The 15,765-nt window shown below is 28.1% G+C and overlaps 1 protein-coding gene across 1 annotated transcript; it reads left to right on the top strand.

Annotated features, from left to right (window-relative positions):
* Nucleotides 1-1,783: 1,783 nt before the first annotated feature.
* Nucleotides 1,784-15,460, top strand: LOC111291277 (protein DETOXIFICATION 16-like). Its single transcript, XM_022882921.2, has 8 exons — nt 1,784-2,154; nt 13,087-13,631; nt 13,770-13,856; nt 13,969-14,025; nt 14,161-14,399; nt 14,845-14,963; nt 15,101-15,187; nt 15,275-15,460. The coding sequence occupies exons 1-8, from the start codon at nt 1,834-1,836 to the stop codon at nt 15,326-15,328; spliced, it is 1,509 nt and encodes a 502-aa protein (XP_022738656.2). The 5' UTR covers nt 1,784-1,833; the 3' UTR covers nt 15,329-15,460.
* The last annotated feature ends 305 nt before the right edge of the window (nt 15,461-15,765 follow it).

Here is a 15,765-nt window from a genome sequence, read left to right as displayed (position 1 = left end):
AGAGAGAGAAAAGGAAGAGAAAAATATAAGAGTTTTTATACTAACAACATATATGTGTTTTGAGAAGAGAAAAAAAAAAAAAGCGAAGTGAATCATACTTGCGATCATATCTAAAAATCCAACTTGATCCGCCTAAATAAGGCCTATAAACTTTTGTAGTCTAGTAAATTTGGGTTTACATTAAAACTTAGGGTTCATTTGGATGGACAATGAGATTAGTTCTGGTGAAATTAAAAATAATGGTGAAAGTAAGATTAGTTACTACAATAGTAAGATTAAAATCAATGATAGAAATATATGTTTGGATGCAAATATGTGGTGGCGGTGAGATAAATTTTAATAAGATAAAAAATGACCATTAAGGACATTAGTTTAAAATTTATATGTAATAAAAATTTAAATTATTTAACTTAATTAATAAATAATAACAAATTTTAAAAAATATTTTTATGATGAATAATAATTTTGTTAGTAAAATAAATAATAAAAAATAAAAAAATAACAATAATATAATAAATAGTATTTATGTTATATTAAATTAGAATTATTTTATACATTTTTTTAAAATTAAAATAAAAAAGAAAGAGAATAAGTCAAATTAAAATGATAAAAAGGTAAAAAAAAAATTAATTAATTGTGCATTTGTTGGCTTAACCTAAAAACTCCAGTGAAAAAAAATTAATTTTCGCATCTCAGATTATACATTCAAATGAATGTTCAGTGTGTTGAGCACGATTTTTCAAAACAAACGTAGTCCCATTAGGGTACATTTGAATCCAAATGCAACCTTAGTGAGGTATAATGGTTTTTGAGTTATTTATCTTTTATGTTACATTTGTTCAATATTTTTTTTTCATATATATTCAAAATAATGTAATGAATAAATATATTATGATTTAAAATAATTAAAAGATTTTGGAAGAGTTCTAACAATTAATTATTATTTCTCATTCAAATAATCATAAATATATTACAATAATAAATTTATAGATATATTATTATTTCATAAAATAAAAAACTTGACAAAATATATACATTCTCAATTAATTATTATTATTTATTAAAATATCGCAGGGGAATTATAAAAAGCTGCAATTCACTAAGAATATTTATTATTCTATATCATTCATAAATAATTAACGAAAGAAAATACTAATATGTAAAATTAATAAAAAAATCAAAATTATTTTTATAGTCCCAATATTTAGTGAGTAGAAATTCATAATTACATATGTACAAATAAGACATAATAAATGTACAGTTATCTTACAATATTTGTACATTAGTAACTATAAAAGCAAAGGTAATTGGACATAAAAGATTGTGATTGATAGTACATTTTCAACATAACCTTATATTTGAAAAATATAATTTCTAAATTCTCTAGACATAGGGCTTAATTATCCATTGGACATATATTTTTTGGTAATTATCCATACGTTACATATAAAAAATTGCATGTAATTGTGATTTTACTTCAATATTGAGTATGAAGTCAAAAAAATAATTGTAATTTTTTACTAATTTTATATATTAATATTTTGTATTGATTATTTATGACCATGCGTATATATCATATGATAATTATCGTTGATAGACAGCTTCTCTTTGTAAGTCTCCCTCGTCCTTAAGTCAAAGTCATAATTTACACATTGTTTTTGTCCTCATGTAAATTATTTCTCTGGTGAACATAAATGGTTTGACTGTCACTGTACCAATCCTGAAATTACTTTAACACCCTCGAGTATCAGTGCTGGGCATTAGGGTCTTAGGGACATGTCAAAGTCTAAAAAAAAAGGTTTGAACCATAAATTATGAAGTCTTGGTAGCTCAATGGAACATCCCAATCCCATCATCTTCTCTCTCACAGCAACAGATATGGAGGGAGAAGAGAAGTGCTCTCTAACTTCTCCTTTGATTCAAATATCAGGAGAAAATGATGATTTTACAGTGAGCAACAGAGATAGAAGAAAGAAACTTGTTGATGAAGTGAAGAAACAGCTATGGCTAGCAGGACCTCTAGTAGCGGTGAGTCTGTTGCAGTATTGCATACAGATGATATCAGTGATGTTCGTTGGTCATCTCGGTGAGCTAGCTTTGTCTGGTGCTTCAATGGCTACTTCCTTTGCAAGTGTTACTGGTTTCAGCTTGCTGGTTAGTACTTTGGTTTATAATTAACTTTTTCTTCTTCTGCTACTTCAATTTTTCTTGCTACATAATTCTATGTTATTGTTTAGTTTTCTTCTTGATTTGCAAGGTGTAAAATGTTGGACCAACGTTTCGTGAATTTTATTTTTTTTATTTATTAAATTTAATAAATGATTGATCATAAATAATATTTAAAAATTATTTAATTAGATAAACATAATAAATTTTGTTTAATTTTAATTTGTTTACATTCAAATAAAGCATTCCATGAATTATGAATATATTTTATTTTTATTCATTTATATTAATTTATTAAATTATAGAAACAGGCATAAAAATATTTTAAAATTTATTAATTAAATAATAGATCATAAATATTATAACAAAATTTATTAATTTTTTATTTATTAAATTTAATAAACATAACAAATAACATTAATTAAATAGACAAAATATAAACATAAAAAGATGCCTTCAATTCGTTTAGTCTACTAATTTGTTTGAGGTAGATGAGGGATTTGTGTACGTAGTCAAAATCTGTGTATGTATATCTTCAAGTGTCGGCTCGCCTATGGCCGGATGGACCCATGAAAATATTTTAATAATTTTGTGTCAGAAAAATAATTTATTATTAAGTATTTAATAATATATTGAATTTTAATTAAAAATATTAATATTTAATAATAAATTTAAATTATGCAGTTTGTCCGGTTTTGGCCGTAATCTAGATTCGAGGTTCATGTTCTTGACTTTTTTATTAGGAGCTCTTGGTTTTTTTGTTCACGCATTCATTGAACCTAGATCATAAATATAGGGATAAAAACGAATCACAAACTTTTTTTTTTTTTACGTTATTGTATGTAAAAAACAAAAAAGTATCACATCAAGAGTATGGCAAGAAATTAAGCTTATCAAGGGTGCGGCAATAAATCAAGCTTTATGCTTCCACCTTGATGTAATTTTTTTGAGAAAGGGTTCTCTATATTATTTAAAAATTAGTAAAAATTTTTGTTATTTTATTTAAAAATTAATAATGCGTTTTGACTTAAATTTATAATTAATATTTACTTAAATTATTTTTATTTTTTAATTGAGTTTTATTTATTTTTATATTTATTTTATAATCATTTAATTTCAATCATGAATTTATATGAAAATACATTATTAACTCTTAGATAAAGCAATGAAAACTTTCATTACGTTTTAAGCAATGGAGAGGATATTTTCTTAATTTTTTTTTTACATTAGGTGAAAATCCGCTCGTTATTGCGAGTTAAATTATTTTTATTTTTATTTATTAATTTTTTTATAAAAAGTTATTTAATTAAAAATATATAAAATAAATAAGGATGATACATGGATACTAAAATTTATTTTTTATTATTACAAAATATATTGAATAAAAAATAAATATATAAAGTAAAAGAAATCATAAAAATGAAAATGAAAAAAAAGAAAGAAAAAAACTCATGCAAAGTGACACATAAACATCCCATTGAATTTAAAATATTAATTTTTTAAATTAAAATACTAAAAAAAAATTTTAATATAATACATATATATCTATAAATATAAAATTAAATTAATAATAAAATATATATTTTTATATATACCTTGAAATGAGTTGGCACAAAACATTCTAAACAAGTTTCCTCTCCAATCTCATATCTGATAAAAAATTTGACCAATTCCAACTCGATTTCAATTTTTAAAGAATCGCTCCTATTGGATTAGGATGGATCCCCGATAGATACGAATTGTTATGGCATTTTTATCAATCAATTTTTTTGTTACAAAATTTATCTAATTAAAAAATACAAAAAAGACATAAAAAAAAATCAAATAAAGATATTATGTGAAAATTTCCATTTGTCTCTTTTTTAAACAAAATTGTTTTTTTTTTTAAATAAGCATTAAGAACACAAAGAAAAGGAAAAATTGAAAAAACTAAAAAAAAAAAAGGAAAAAAGATTTTATTGAGGTATTATATGGACACCCCAAGTAAGTTTAAAATATGTTATTATTTAATTTAACCATTAAATAATAACTTAATTAATTAAAAATCTAAACAATAAAAATTAAAATTAAAAAAAAATAAAAATAAAAAAAGGACCAATGAGTTGCCATTTCAATATTAAAATTTAATTTAAAATGTTAATATGTTAAATTATGATATAAAATAATAATTTTATTCATGTAATATACATATATAAATATAAAATTAAATAAATAATGAAATATATATTTTTATATATACTACAGAGTGGGTTGGGACAAAACATTCTAAATTCGCTTTTGTCTCATCCCAATTTTTTTATAAAAAAGCAATCCAACTTGACTCAATACATTTTTTTACAAAAACACTCATATTAAATTGAAATGAATAGAAAATTGTCGAATACGATTGTTTTGCTATCTTTATTGATCAACGCATTTTGATGTAAAATTAATCTAATTAATAAAATAAAATAAAATAAAAAAGAAAAAACATAAGAAAATAAACAAATATGGGTTCTGCTACATGGACATTTTTATTGATATTATATTCTTATAACATTTATCTAAAAAAAAAAAGAAAAAGAAAAAAAATCCCAATCTGAGTGAGTTAGATCAAAACTTATTGAATACAAGTTGGTTTGATATCCTTGTTCATCGATTCCTTTTGTTACAAAATTTATGTAATTAAAATAATACAAAAAAAAAATTGAATATGGGTGCTATGTGGACACCTTCATTAGATTTTTTAACAAATTTATTTAAATTTTAAAGAATTAAAAAAGACAAAAAAAGTTAAAAAAATAAAAGCTATGTTAATACCTTAAATGAATTTTGAACAAAAGTCACAATTAATAAAATTTATACAATAGAGGAAAGGATTACATCTTAATTATATATAAATAAAATATTTTTATTAAATTAAAATATTAAATAAAGAATTTTATTAATATATAAATATATAAATATAAAATAAAATAAATAATTAAAAATATAATTATATATACCGGGGGCAAGATGGATGGCCTTAAACCTACTTTTAGCTTGACCCAATTTCAAAAAAGAAAAACTTCAATCCAATCTCAAATTTTTTAAAAATTTATACATTTTAGGTCGAACTAAATAGAAACTATGTGATATGAATTATTTTGTCATTCCTATATTTATTTTTTTTCTTACAAAATTTATCTAATTTTAAAAAATCAAATTTTGTTTTAAAAAAATAAGAAATGACAAAAAAAAATCAAATGACGGTAGCACATAGATTTATTAAATTTTGATATAGATAGTAATTTTATCAATATAATACAAATATATAAATATAAAATTAAATGAATAATGAAGCATATATTTATATATACATGGGTAGAATGAAACATCCTACATTTGACATTACCCCGATTTTTTTAAAAAAACTCATCTAATCGCAAATTAAAAGGAATACATCTCTTAGATCTAAATGAATCAAAATCTATTGGATACAGGTTGTTTAGTAATACATATCTTCCTTGACATTTTTCTTCAACAATTTATTTATCAATTTTTTTTATGCAAAAATTATTTAATTAAAAAATAAAAAACAAAAAAAAGTTTAAGGAAAAACAGAAAAATGCCACATATACACATTCTTTTGTTTTTGTTTTTTTGAAAAAGATTTAGTTTAAAAAAAAAACTAAAAAGGAAGAAAAAGATGAAAAGCAAAAATTAAAAAAAAAAAAGACAAAAGTTTAAGTTACTATAACACATTAACAATGATGAGTTTTTCTTGAAACATTTATATCATAGATTTAAAAAAACAAGAGCTAAAAAAAAATCAGGCTGTGACATCTGCAACTTTGTTAATATCATTTTCATAAAAAATTATCAAATAAAAAAGAAAAAATAATTAAAATATATATTTTAAATAATAATATCAAATGTGCTCCATATTCAAGAAATTTTAAATTTTTTAAAAATATTTATTAAATATTTTAAATAGAAAAATGAAAATTAAATAGGAAAAATGAAAAAAAAATCAAATAGTTTAACATGTGACATTTTTTTAATATCAAATGGGTTTTACAAAAAAATTAAAAATTAAAAAATTATTTTTAAATATTAAAAAAAAAAAAGAATAGGAAAAAATAAACATGTGATATACTCTTGATATTAAATCACATCAACACAAAAAAATAAGATTTAAAAAATATTTATTAAATGTTTTAAAGAAGAAAAAGGAAGAAGGTAAAAAAAAAAAAGCAAAAAATAAAATAACATTTGATATAAGTGAGTTTTACACATAAAATAAAATTTTTCAAAAATATTTTTTTAAAAAAATTATTAAATATCTAAAAATACAAAAAAGCAAAAGAAAAAATAAATAAATAAAAGCAACAATGGCCACAATATATTTCCATGCATATGGAGAATTAATATTATAGATATAGGCTTTCCATTATTTAAAGTAAGTAAAGTTTGTGGAAACTATCTTAATACATCATGAGAAATTAGACCATGTCACTCATAGGCTTGGTTGGATCCAATCTACAAGATTAATTTTTAAATTTAAGTTTGATTTGATTCAGTTTTAATAAATATTTTTTAATTAAATAACTACTTTTTATTTAAGTTTAATTTCAAAACATGTTAAATCTTCATCTTATTTTAATTATAATAAAAAAATTGTCTTCTTTCGCCCACAAATGTATATAATATATAATCTTTGTGCTAAACTAAGTAAATTCATATGTTTTGTGGGTTGTTATTTTTTACCTATTATCTTTTATGTGTTTTTTTTTTTTTTTTTTTTGTAAATTTATTTGCTTTATATTTAATTGCTATGTCCATGTTACAACATAAAAAATGAACTTAGGGAGAGGTTTAAGTGCGAAAATGATTAATCGAACCTACCCAACATAAAGAATAAGAAAACATTTTATATCCGAATATTTGATTCAATAAGTGATACATTTAATTTAAAAATTGATACATAATCTTCTTCTTTGAAAGAGTTCAAATCTCCTATTCTTCTAAATAATAATTGTAGCACCCAATTGGGCCTGGCCCAAATGGGTAAGCCCAATCCAATTCTTATCTTGTGTTATTTTTTTTCTTTTTTTTCTTTTTTCCTCTTTTGTATTTTACGTATTTTATTATTCATTATTATTATTATATATTAATATATGTATATCTTTATTTTTTTTTTCTCTGTTAATATCTATATGTAATATATTTATATAGTTATATATTTATTATTATATTATAATAAATTTTTTTCTCTTTTTCTTGTAATTTTTTTTTGGTTTATCTTATTGTATCCCTAATTATCTGTTAATAATCTTTTTTTTTCTCTTTTCTTGATCCGTATCTGATTTTTTTTATTATCATTATTATTTTTTTTTTTTGTTTTCTTTTTTGGATGGCTGGGATTAAAAGTTGAAGAATCTCACTGTGGAGGGAAATTCAATCAGAAGAGTTCAATTGGATTCAAAGATTGAATCCCCGTCCAAGGAGGAATTGGGATTGATCAGGAACTCCTGATCAACCCTTATAAAAGGCACCTCCTGGAACAGATGAAGAACACAGAGAAAACATCGAGAAAAGCTACTGAATTTGAGAGAAAAGAGGTGTATAGAAGAGTTTTCGAAGGCTAAAGAAGGTTGAGAAGTGTTAGGATAGCTGTAGGGATCGAAAATAATTTTTTAAAAATTTTTGGCGAAAAATTTTTCTGAAAATTTTGGAAAAATTTTCAGATTTCGGTGAATTTTTCGACGAGGGTTGAATTTTTCGACGAAAATTTCGGCCAACCTTGAAGTTTTCGGTGACCTACCCAGTTTTCGACGAAGAACCGCAGAAATCGGTGATCTTTCGGCCAACTTTCGGTGATCCTTCGGTGAAATTTTTAAATTTCGGTGACATTTTTCAAAATCCGACAAAAATTTCACTGGTGTTCTTCAATTTTTAGAGAGAAGAGAGAAAAAAAGAAGAGAGAGAGGAGGAGCGTTCTGTCGAAAAATAAAGGGAACTGTCTTTTATACTTTCCCAAAATGACGTCGTTTTGGCTTTAAGTTAATCAGAGGATCCGCGCATTTTACCGAAATTCGACCCGACCCGAACGTCGACCCGCTTCCTGACCCGCGCGTGTCAGCCCCTTTTCGAGTCGAGCCAAGCTGCCAAGTCACTCCTTCGAGCCGTTTCCTTACCTTGAGTCGAGTCAAGCCGATAGTCGAGTCGTTTCAGGTTTTTTTTTTAAATTTATTTATTTATTTATTTATTTATTAGATTAGGTTTATTTAATATTCTTTTTATCTTTATTTTATTTTTTATTTTTTTATTTTCTTTAAATAAAAATCAAAATTTTCAAAAAAAATATTTTTAGGAAAAAGTTGAAAGTATCAATTTTCCTTAAAAGTAAATTTTCAAAAAAAAAAATATTTTTGAGAAAAAGTTGAAAATATCAATTTTCTTTAAAAATAAATTTTCAAAAAATATTTTTGAAGAAAAATTGAAAGTATCAATTTTTCCTACACAAGAACAATCATTTTTTTCTTCCTTTTTATTTTGATTTTGATTTTTCTTTAAATAATCCGACGACGGAGCCTCTGCAAGTGAAACAGTAATTTTTCTTGCATACTTTTGAGGTGAGAATTTTTTCAATTTTTTGCTAAAAGTATTAGAGTCAATTGAGAATAATTTTTAATAATTAATTACTTGGTAAAATTTTAAGGTTTATTGGATAACACAATTATGCTGAAATCATCTTTTAATGGGCGTTGTGAGGGTGCTATAACCTTCTTCACACGTAATCGAACTCCCGAATCCTGTTCTGGTTAACAGACATGAACTTATTCTTTTAGAGACCTTTAAACTTAGGTGTTTCCTGAAATGACAGATTCTTTAGGTGACCAATCGCACCTAGATAAAAAAAGATTGGTGGCGACTCTCTTAAATCAATGTCTAGCGATAGATCCTCAGATCTAGACGTTATGACAGCTTGACGACTCCACTGGGGACTTTAAGAGTCAAGCCAGCAAATAATTTGTGTTATCCAAAAAGTCTAATAAAATTGAATCTTGTTGTATATATGTGTTATTATTTATTCATATTTATTTACTTTGTTAATTATATCATTCATGTGCATATGCATAACATGAGCTCTACACCCGAGCTTCGTCCCTCTAGGAGGGAGTAAAGTACCTATTGCTTTCGTGAGGTTTAATGCCTCCGTAGTGGCTAGCGAAATACTCTCACAAATTAAATCTTTTTCGCTTGTAGCCTATAATGGGTGAGGATTATGGTGCCTTACTAGTCTGTGATGGACAAGAATGTAAGAAACAATTTGAGGGCCTTTAGACTTTGACCCTAAAATCACATGTAGTGAACTTTAAGAGTGCTTACACTTAAGATAAAGTCTTTTCTACCCAATGATAGATATACCCTGAAATTAAGACACAAAAAGGGTGTTTGTTTAATCATTTTGATTGTTTAACTTTGTGTATTATTTTTATCATATGTAACATTATGCACCAACATCACTTTCATTTCATCCATGGAACTAACTATGTTTGTCTGATTGTATGCATTTGCATTATTTTCATGATCATGTTTTAACACAATCATTTGCATTCATTTCATACTAGATTTTTTTTAGAAAAATATACATTTCATTTGTGTATCAAAGCATCATACATAAGCACAGCATAACATTTCTAATTATAAGTATGGTACTCAAGGGTCGAGGATAGCTTCATCTAGCGAAAATCTTGTTCATCCATATAACACAGGATCCAGAGCAAGGCAAATGGAAGAAGAAAGTTCTCATAGATTTGAAAAGTTAGAAAAAGCTCAGGAGAAGATTGAAAGTGAACTAAGCAAGATTCTGGTGGTCTTTAATAACATGAATAAAGGAAAATGAGTTAAAAGAAGTACAAGCCAGCAAGAAGTGGTTGACTTTTTGTACCCTTCAGATTTTGGCCCATCTCAAGTTCAGTCTGTTCAAGAGGTCCCACCACAACATTTTGCATATCCAACAGAGCAAGGCAAATGGAAGAAGAAAGTTCTCATAGATTTGAAAAGTTAAAAAAAGCTCAGGAGAAGATTGAAAGTGAACTAAGCAAGATTCTGGAGGTCTTTAATAACATGAATAAAGAAAAATGAGTTGAAGGAAGTACAAGCCAGCAAGAAGTGGTTGACTTTTTGTACCTTTCAGATTTTGGCCCATCTCAAGTTCAGTCTGTTCAAGAGGTCCCACCACAATATTTTGCATATCCAACATGTCCTGGAATGCCATCAGCTTTCAACTCAGGGCAGTATAATAGCTATATAAATTTTATCTTCACTGAAAAGACAGCAGAACCAATTCTTGATCTAGATGATGTAAAAGAGAAGGAGAAAAAAAAAATATGGGTGAAAGCTGAGGAAAGCTCTAAAATTAGCATGTTAGAGCAGAGGTTACGGGTTGTGGAAGGATTTAGCTTTTATGGGTCAGTTGATGCTGCTGCGCTCTACCTAGTTCCTGATGTGGTTATCCTCCATAAGTTTAAAGTATCAAAATTTGAAAAATATGACGGTATAAAATGCCTAAAACTCACATCACCATGTATTGTAGGAAGATGGCAGCTCATACTCATGATGAAAAACTCTTGATGCATGTTTTTCAAGATAACCTTACTGACTCTGCGGTCAGGTGATATGTTCAGTTGAATAGGACCCACATTCGCTTTTGGAGCGATATGGCTCATGATTTTATCAGTCAATATCGACACGTTATCGATTTGGTTCCTGATCGTTTGTCTTTACAGAATTTAGAAAAAAAAGTAAATGAGTCTTTTAAAGAATACGCCTAGAGATGGAGAGATATAGCTTCACAGGTACAACCTCCACTGACAGAAAAAGAGACCACAGTGCTGTTTGTCAGAACTTTGAAACCTCTTTATTATAAAAAAATGATAGGGAATACAACAAAAAATTTTACTGATATGGTGATTTCTGGAGAAATTATTGAAAGTGTCATAAAAAATGATAAGTTGAAAGGAAGAGAAACCAAGAAGGCATCAAAAAAGAAAAAAGTTCAAGCTCAAGCTGTGAGTTTTGATAGACAACAATTCAGGGGTTATCAATCCTATCCATCCCAAGGTTACTCTTCATACTATCTTGCTGTGAATAATGCCTCATTCTACCCATACCAGTTAGCTTCACAACCATCTTATTTTAGCCCTCAGGGGAATACAACAATTCCGCGCGTTTTACTGAAACCCGACCTGACCCGAGCGTCGACCCGTTTTTTGACCCACGCGTGCCAGCCTCCCACCGAGCCGAGCCGAGCCAAGCTGCCAAGCCGCTCCCCCCGAGCCGTTTCCCTGCCTTGAGCCAAGCCGATAGCCGAGCCGCTTCAGGTTTTTTTTTTAATTTATTTATTTATTTATTTATTAGATTAAGTTTATTTAATATTCTTTTTATCTTTATTTTATTTTTTATTTTTTTACTTTTCTTTATTTTTTTATTTTTTTATTTTATTTTCTTTAAATAAAAATAAAAAATTTCAAAAAAAATATTTTTAGGGAAAAGTTGAAAGTATCAATTTTTCTTAAAAATAAAAAAAAAAAGATTTTTGAGAAAAAGTTGAAAGTATCAATTTTCTTTGAAAATCGAAATTTCCAAAAAATATTTTTAGGGAAAAGTTGAAAGTATCAATTTTTCTTAAAAGTAAATTTTCAAAAAAAAAATATTTTTGAGGAAAAGTTGAAAGTATCAATTTTCCTTAAAAATAAATTTTCAAAAAATATTTTTGAGAAAAAATTGAAAGTATCAATTTTTCTTACACAAGAACAATCATTCTTTCTTTCCTTTTTATTTTGATTTTGATTTTGATTTTTCTTTAAATAATCCGACGACGGAGTCTCTGCAAGTGAAACAATAGTTTTTCTTGCATACTCTTGAGGTGAGGGAATTTTTTCAATTTTCTGCTAAAAGTATTAGAGTCAATTGAGAATAATTTCTAATAATTAATTACTTGGTAAAATTTTAACGCTTATTGGATAACACAAAATTATGTTGGAATCATCTTTTAATGGGCGTTGTGAGGGTGCTATAACCTTCCTCACACGTAACCGAACTCCCGAACTCTGTTCTGGTTAACAGATCTGAACCTATTCTTTTAGGGACCCTTAAACTTAAGTGTTCCCTGAAAGGACAGATTCTTTAGGTGACCAATCGTACCTAGATAAAAAAAGATTGGTGGCGACTCCTTTAAGTCAATGTCTAGCGATAGATCCCCAGATCTAGACGTTATGACAATAATTTAATATTTGTTAATAAATTATAAATCTTTATGTGGAATGTTGATCTTAAGCAACATAAAATTAATTGCTTGAATTGCAAGAAGCTGCACAAACAATGATAGCCAAAAGACTATTTGATGACAGGCTTATTCTGAGCAATTAGGGGATAAAACAGAAAGATATTGTTGATGTAGTGGTTAGACAATTTTCAATGGCTAAGATCAAATGGGCGAGGCAGCACAATATCAAAACATCAAACTCTTATCCCAACTGAAATCTAAATATAACATAGGCAGATTACATTTCAAGCTAATTAAACAAATTCTAGCTAGCAATGGATTTAGTTATTTTGGTTAAGGTCCAAACCAGAGGCGATCCACATATAAGCAGCTATAGACATTTCAAAGATCGAAAAACAAAAAAATTTTAATGAAAATTTTTCTCAAACACTTCCAAGATTTTCTCCTATATCTTTTCCATAGATAAAATTGATAAATCCATAAATAGTTTTTAATATATATTATATAAGTGGACACTTTCGAAAAAATCCTGGATCCACCTCTATTCTTGACTACCAACTCATTGAACAGTCTCACCTTTTAGTTGCATGGTAGACATTTTACAATTTGGAATGCGTTCTCAATAAATTGACTGTTCATTCTTATACTGTTCTTCTTTTGTATAGATGGGAATGGCAACTGCCCTGGATACCCTTTGTGGACAGTCGTATGGGGCGAAGCAGTATTCTGTGATGGGCATACACATGCAAAGAGCCATGTTTATCCTTATGCTTGTGAGCATACCCCTTGCTATTATATGGTTGAACACAAGACGTATTCTAGTTCTTCTAGGTCAAGATCATGACATATCGAAGGAAGCAGGAGAGTATGCTTGTTTCATGGTTCCGAGCCTATTTGCATATGGTCTTCTTCAATGTCTAGTCAAATTCTTGCAAACTCAAAACATTGTATTTCCAATGATGATAAGCTCTGGAATTACAACTTTACTGCACATTCTTGTCTGTTGGGTCATGGTTTTCAAATCTGGCCTTGGATTTAAAGGAGCTGCCTTGGCTAATTCAATCTCTAATTGGATAAATGTGTTATTGTTGGTGTTTTATGTTAAGTTCTCTCCTTCATGTGCAAAGACTTGGGCAGGATTTTCAAAGGTGGCCTTTCACAATATTTTCACTTTTCTCCGACTTGCCATTCCTTCGGCTATTATGGTCTGGTAATTGCTCAACTTGCTGTCTTTTTCCTCTTTAAAGACTACCTTGCTATGAATGCAATCACAAAGAAGTTCACTTTTAATCACCTAGAAAGTAGACATGGAATCAATTTGCTTGTACTTTGCCATGACTCTGAACAGCTTGGAGATGTGGTCTTTTGAAATGATGGTTCTGCTATCAGGTCTTCTTCCTAATCCAACGTTACAAACTTCAGTGCTCTCTATTTGGTTAGTTTTGATCTTCAAATAGCTATTTTGGCGAACAACTTGAACATTTTAGATGATTAGTGTGTTTATTTTCAATGTAAAATCTAACCTTAACAAATACTTAAATTTCCAGCCTTACCACTGCTTCTACGGTTTGGATGATACCCTTTGGACTCAGTGGTGCAATAAGGTGAGGAATGCTAATAACAAATTTTCCTTGTTCTTTTAACACTAAATTTTCATGGGAACCAACAACGTTCAGGAACTAAATTTATCTTTCATGTATTCACTAATCTTTTCTTAATTTGATCAATGTTTTGCACAGCACTCGGGTCTCAAATGAATTAGGAGCTGGGAATCCAGAAGCCGCACGTTTAGCTGTATATGTTGTTGTAGTCATGGCCATTTTTGAGGCCCTTTTGGTGGGATCAATCTTGATACTGATTCGCAACATTTGGGGCTATGCTTATAGCAGTGAAGTAGAAGTTGTTAAATATGTAGCATCCATGATGCCATTTGTAGCAGCTTCAAACTTTTTAGATAACCTTCAATGTGTTCTCTCAGGTTTTCCCCGTTTCTCACAATCACTTGGAATTTTTTAGTTTTTGGCACGTGATTCTTAGTTTGAGTAAGCATGGTTCAAATCCCGGAAGCCTCAAGTACCAAAAAAAGTATATCCCTTTGATATGCTCATTCATGTTCGTACTACTGATCAGAAAGAATAATCTGTTTCAAAACTTCCATTCCTTATCTTCAATTCCATCCTTCATTTCAGTCATCAAGCAATTGCTTTTTATGCTTGGAATGACAGATTCATGAAACATGTAACTCTGACTCCTGACTAGTGAGGACACTAGTGTTCTCCAGGATATGATTTCCTGTTAAGTCAGAACATGAATATAGAATAGCTAACTTACAGCATTCTCTCTATATATTTCCATTTGTTCTTTAACTGATGTTGACTCTCCAAATCTTCAGCTTATCAGTTAGAATTTATCTGATATCTCAGGCACCGCAAGAGGATGTGGATGGCAGAAGATTGGAGCATATGTCAATCTTGGATCTTATTATTTAGTTGGGATTCCATGTGCTATTGTGTTAGCTTTCGTACTCGATGTTGGTGGAAAGGTAAAAATCACCATTTCTTTTTGTCTTTTCTGCTTTCAAATGTTTTGCTACATTTATTTGGGTAGTTTTAGTGAAGTAATTCTTGTTTTAATATAATCTCTTGTTTTTAACTACAATATACATTGTCTGGTCATTAGGGGCTGTGGCTGGGAATCATATGTGCACTTGCTGTTCAAGTAACTTGTTTAAGTACTATTACCATTCGAACTAACTGGGAGCAAGAGGTAAGATAGTACCGTTCTTGTCTGAACAATTTAGCCATTTCTTATAATTTTTGAAACATTGGTTTAATTTTCACCACGTTTGGTCAGGCAAGAAAAGCTACGGAGAGGGTTTATGATTATGCCATGCCGGTGGAAGTTTGATTTTTTATCATCTCTTTAGAAGGATAAACTTAAAATTTCACCTATGAAGTTACTGGAGCCATTCTACTTAGTTGTGTTTGAACATTGAATCTATTTCAGGAATGTCAGAAAGTTGCATGGAATGAGTTTTTAAACTTCAAAACAGATAGTAGTCAATTTCTTGAAGCAATGATTGAAGGCAAATTCAGCTATGAAAATTTTCAAACAGAGGAAGTTGCAGGCAGTGTTTAAGGAGGGAAAGAACCCAAATCCCATTAATATATATAAAGGTTTCTCTTTTTTATTCATATGCGTGGTTGAAACGAAAGAGTTTAATCCTTACCTAGCGCAACACAACTCAAAACTTTGCCTCCATCTTTCAACGCCTTAAGGTGTTTTGGGGGCATAAAAAAGGAGGTTGTTGTTTTTTTTTTTTTTTACTTTTTTGCTTAATTTTT

The sequence above is a fragment of the Durio zibethinus genome, chromosome 11 (genome assembly GCF_047325235.1).
Source record: "Durio zibethinus cultivar Kanyao isolate XHJ-2024 chromosome 11, ASM4732523v1, whole genome shotgun sequence".
Classification (NCBI taxonomy): Eukaryota; Viridiplantae; Streptophyta; class Magnoliopsida; order Malvales; family Malvaceae; genus Durio; species Durio zibethinus.
Note: the sequence above shows the minus strand (reverse complement) of the source record. Positions and strands in the feature narration are given on the sequence as shown.